Source organism: Ceratotherium simum, chromosome 33 (genome assembly GCF_057802395.1).
Source record: "Ceratotherium simum simum isolate JZ-2026a chromosome 33, ASM5780239v1, whole genome shotgun sequence".
NCBI classification, from domain to species: Eukaryota; Metazoa; Chordata; class Mammalia; order Perissodactyla; family Rhinocerotidae; genus Ceratotherium; species Ceratotherium simum.
The window spans coordinates 4,021,342-4,026,846 of record NC_141932.1 but is presented as its reverse complement, the minus strand read 5'-3'; the positions used below and the strand labels follow the sequence as shown (position 1 = coordinate 4,026,846).

Below are 5,505 nucleotides of genomic sequence, written 5' to 3'. Positions count from 1 at the left end.
CTGATAAGCGGTGCATTGGTGCACGCCCAGGATCCGAACCCTGGGCTGCCAGCAGTGGAGCACACCCACTTAACCGATATACCATGGGGCCGGCACCTGGGGTTTCCTTTGGGGGTGATGAAAAAGTTCTGGAACCAGACAGTGGTGACGGTTATACAACATTGCAAATGTAGTTAGTGCCATGAAATTATACACTTTAAAAGAGTTAGATGGTGAATTTTACGTTACATGTATTTTACCACAATAACAAACTGTCTGTTCAGGAGCTGAATTCTATTAGAATTCTTTTGTGCCCTCCCTTCCCTGGAACAAATCAATATCCTGGGATCAACAAGGAAGTGTGTTGGGGGACAGTCTTAGGCTACTATTCCCAATGTTACTACACCACATGGAATTCTCAGGCTGTAAATATTTTTCTGCAGATTCATGACTAACACAGCTTCTCCTTGTATTTTGTCTTGATGGGAAGATAGAAAAACTGACATTATCGTTAAAATAGATTTTAGGGACTTTACACATAGTTAGCATATTTAATTTACAGTAAAGAACAATGTCCTATTTTACAGATGAGAAAATTGATACCACCTCTGTACATTTGGAGCTCAGAATCTAGGGGGGCATTCAGACATTTAAACCACCTTTTACTATAAAGGTGGATGTTGGAAGAATAATAGTATGGATTAATTTCCATGGTATTAAATATGGAACCAGTGAAGGATGGTACCTAAAACTGGGATGAGGGATTTAGGGGGAGGGAAGGGTGGAGTAAGAAATTAAACTAATCTGGTTCATTCTTTTTTTTCTCCCTCCAGACTTCTAAACAAACAGTGAATCTCTTACTGAGGAAAACCAGAATAAATCTCTTTAGATAGATCTCAATTAGGTACCGGCTTCTAAAAGAGTTTGCTCAGAGTCATACTGGAAAATTCTCCAGTAAATATGGCTATGGACCAGACATTTTCAAGGGGTCGTGGAAAATCCCAAGATAGCCCTTGGGGATCGGAGCTGCCTCCGTCTCTACCGTCCCAAGGAACCCTTACTGAAAAGCGGGACTGTAGCTCTGAGGCTTGGCACGTCAGCTTTAGAGCGTTTACAAGCTCGGAGGAATCAGACCCCGTCAAGGATCTGAGGAGACTCTATGGACTCTGCCGTCTGTGGCTGAGGCCAGATCTTCACACCAAGGAGCAGATTCTGGATAAGCTGGTGATGGAGCAGTTTATGATCTCAATGCCGCAGGAGCTCCAGGTCTTAGTTAAGGAGAGTGGTGTGGAGAGTTGCAAAGACCTGGAGAACATGCTAAGAAATAGCGTGAAACCCAAGAAATGGGTGAGTAGGACCTTCATGATTGGTGTGGGAAACAGAGAGCTCGTACGGGGGCTACAAGGTGGAGTTGGACTAGAAGGTGGTTCTCAAATGGGAGAGAGTTTGCCCCTCAGGGGACACTTGGCAATGTCTAGAGACATTTTTGACTGTCACAACTGGGAGGAGGGGGGCGGGAGAGGGGATGCTACCAGCATCCGGAGGGTAGAGGCCAGAGTTGCTGCTCAACATCAGGGTTTCTCGAACTGACAGTGTGATATTTGGGGATAGATCATTCTTTGTTGTGGGGTCATCCCGGGCATCGTAGGAGGTTTAGCAGTGTCCCTGGTCTCCACCCACTAGATGCCAATGGCAGCCTCCCTCAGTTGTGAAAATCAAACCCCAAAAATCTCCAGTCATTGCCAAATGTCCCATAGGGTCACAATGGCTCCCAGGTAAGAACCACTGGATTAGGTGAGATTTCAATGGAAACACTTTTCATCATGGCAGTTTGAGTGTGCCCACATGCTTTGGAGAAAGAGTTAAGGAAGGGGAAGGGGAAAAAGGAAGCCTCAAAAGGATCTAGGAGGAGATGGGACCTGGTGTAGCACATGTGCACAGTTTGCCCCAGTCATGGGGAAATAGGTTCATTTATACGTAATTTTGTAAGTGGACAGGATGGAAACGAGATAGTCCAATGTGGCAGCCTTCCTTTCCCCCTGCACTCTGTGGTAGGTGACAAGATCCTCTAGGGGTGAAGGGTGGGAAGTATAAGCTTTGAAAACATTGTGGAAAAAAAGCTATGGGGAACTGTAAAATGTTAATCTGGGATGATAAAGGAATTCTTCAGGCCCATTTGAGTGAGATGGAAAAGCCACACATTTGAAGGATCCCTTTGGCGAGGTGTTGGATTTTTCATCATGACACGTCTCATGTTCCTAGATCAGGAGTGGACAAAGTATGTATTAGGATGACGCAGTTTGAGGGATGATTATTACCTGAGGAGGCAGGAAGAAATGGCCGGGGGATGGTATTCAGATGGATTAGATATTGTGGCCAGACTCAAATCAGAGAGATATAATAATGACAATTCAGAGGTGATACAACCTAATCTTGATCTAGGCCAGTAGTTGTCCAATGCAAGGGGGTAGGGTGAGTCCACCTTCACCCTCCAGGGTGCAAGTTGGCGATGTTTGGAGACATTTTTTGGTTGTCACAACTTGGGAGGTTGCTATTTTAAGCAAGTAATTCCAGCCAAGTGTAAGTGTACAGTGGGATGCGTGCAGGGAGTATGACAGCTACATTTCGGTTCTTAGATCAAGTCTGATCTTGTTTTATTTTTTTCCCCACAGACGGTAGTCAGCTTACAAGGACAGAAATTTCTTGTGCAAAATTCAGATGCTCAGATGGCTGAAGCTGAGGTCAGTGACATGGACGATGTGAGAGGCTTGTCCAGGAAGCCCCAAACCTCTGTGAGTGAGATATATCCAGAGAACAGCCAGAAGGTCAGCCAAGAGCTGGGGAACCCGCCAGGAATCAATGAAATCTCAAGGGCGCAGGTGAGTGTGTGATGTTCTCCGTGGGGAAGTGGGAGAAGGTACAAGAGGAAGCAGTAGGCTTAGCTGCTAGAATAATTGGATATTTGGCATAGAACAGACCTGGACCCATTTACCCTAGGAATGCCCATGGATGCATTAAGTCCCTAGACATTGCTGAGCCCGTGTGGAGAATGAAGACTCAACCTGTCCCTCCACCATTAAATCTTTTAGTGTTAAGGGTAGGGAGAAAGAAATAGTCTTAATGAATTGGTGCTAGGTCAGTTTGCCACAGGTTAATGAACTGAAAGCTAATTTCTCCATACCCAATTTCCTGAAAGGCATTCCATGAAATGATAATTGGCTAAGGTTTTCAGAATATTGTCAATTCCTTAAAGGGGTGGTTCTCAATGAGAACTCAAACGGTTCTCATTTCGCCTCCCAGAAGACATTTGCAAATGTCTGGAGACATTTTTGGTTGTCAAAATGGGGTGGGAGTGGGGGATGCTGTTGACATCTAGTGAGCAGAGACCAGGGATGCTGGGCATCCTGCGATGCACAGGACAGCCCCCACAACAAAGAATCCTCCAGCCAAAATATCAGTAGTGCTGAGTTAGGAGACCTGGACTATTTTGCTTCCAGAGTCAGGGTCAGGGAGACGTTGGGATGACTTGGAGAGGTAGGCTTAGAGAATTAAGAGTAAGAACTGTCATGTATACACTTGATTTGAAGGTGTGGTGATTAATGACAGACTTGGAAATTAAGTAATGACTATTAAGTGGCGATGGGGTGGCCCAAAAGAAGTCTGGGCATATCCATAAAAGTATGTTATTAGGAAAGTTAGTGTCTCAGACCAGGGAGATGGGTAGAAAAGGTGGTGTCTCAGACCAGGGAGATGGGGAAAGAACAGACAGAGCTTTCCCCAATTTAGACCCCTTAGTAACTACACTTGGTTGCCCATTGTCAGGGACAGAAAGTTCTCCTGCCAGAGACCGCTCTTGAAGTAGGTGAACTGGAGGGTCTGAGACCCAAGCAGAACTTGGAGAACGACCTGATGGAAGACAAGGAAGAGACAAAAGTACATAAATCTAAAGACCCTCAGCTTCTGGAGGGTCCTGGTGAGTATGGAAACTGGGAATTCAGAGGAGTTGGTGACTCTTCCTATGCTGGGTACAAGGCTGGGTATTCAGCATTAGTATCTCTCGGGGGAGGGTGGCGGGGGGTGGCTCTCAAGTGGCAAGCCTTCTCCTTCACTGACTTTCCAGAGTGTCCTACAATCCAATCTCTCAGGTGTGTGGATGGATGGGACATTCTCAGCCAACATAATTGTTTGGTTCGAATGAGTTTGGTATCATTGAAAATGCTCTTTATTCAATGTTGTGTGTTGAATCTCCTCTTTCAGCAGATTGTGTGAGGGCAAAGGGTGGGAAGAATCCCCGAGAAGAAACTTCTGTTAACAATGTGGATGCTGACATACCTTCCACCCACATTTCGGAGAGAGAAGTGTCAACTCCGAGTAGGAACAGAAGAGATTCTTGGAAGAGTCCAAGAAGCTCCAAAAGAAGAAAACAGGACAACGCCTCCATTTGCCAAGAAGTGCCTCCAGAAGGAGCCTCATATTTGGACAAAAGAGAATTCTCAGGACAACTTGGGTCAAATTCAGTTCATTCACCAAGCGCTGTGGGATCAACCGGTCTTCCTGTTGGCAAAGAAGCCACGGGATGGACACCCTACGAATGTAGGGTATGCAAGAAGAGATTTCATTATAAATCTCAGTTCGACATTCACCAGAGGACACACACAGGCGAGAGACCCTTCAGATGCAATATCTGTCCCAAGGGTTTCATGCAGTCTTCAGACCTCCGAGTTCACCAGCGAATCCACACAGGCGAGAAGCCATACTGCTGTAGGCTCTGTCTCAAGAAGTTCACTCACGACTCCACCCTGCGTAGCCACGAGAAGGTCCACACCAAGGAAAAGCCTTACCAATGTGAAGATTGTGAGAAAGCTTTCAGCCACAGGGGGAATCTCAACGTTCACCGACGCACCCACTCTGGACTCAAACCCTATATGTGTCACCAGTGTCACCATGCCTTCCGTCAGCTGGGGACTTTTAAACGCCACCAAAAAACACATTCAAAAATGACTCCCAAGAAGGAAATTAACGGTGATCTGTCACCTGTGTTATAAAAATGATGGTGTGACGTGTTAAGCACTTACAAGGTTTCTGGAACACAATGGGGGTTCCGTAAATATTAATTATGAAGATCTTTGAGTAATTATTTATCTTCCCTATTGGTTTTGGTTTTGTTTCATTATGTCCTATTGTTTTCTTCCTTGTAGGTTTTTTGGTTTATGTTGCTTTTCTTCAATGCATGCAAGTCTTGTTAGTTCTTAATAGTACTTCGTAATTAATTAAACTGAATAATTAAACTGAGGCTGCTGATTGTCCTGCTGTTATCCATTATTTCTTTATAAAATAGGGTGATCCAAGTAGGGTGGCCACATTAAATACGGGATACCCAGTGAAATTTGAATTTCAGACAAATTTTTTAAGTATAAATATGTTCTGAATTTGTTGCTTATCTGAAATTCAAATTTCACGGTGCATTTTGTGTTTTTTTAAAACAGACTTTATTTTTTAGAGCAGTTTTACGTTCACAGCAAAATT

General features: G+C 44.6%; 1 protein-coding gene across 1 annotated transcript; it reads left to right on the top strand.

The window, feature by feature from the left end:
• Window positions 1-841: 841 nt before the first annotated feature.
• Window positions 842-5,095, top strand: ZSCAN5B (zinc finger and SCAN domain containing 5B). Its single transcript, XM_087421073.1, has 4 exons — window positions 842-1,326; window positions 2,652-2,858; window positions 3,802-3,956; window positions 4,334-5,095. Exons 1-4 carry the CDS (start codon window positions 940-942, stop codon window positions 5,022-5,024), a joined length of 1,440 nt encoding a protein of 479 aa, XP_087277199.1. The 5' UTR covers window positions 842-939; the 3' UTR covers window positions 5,025-5,095.
• The last annotated feature ends 410 nt before the right edge of the window (window positions 5,096-5,505 follow it).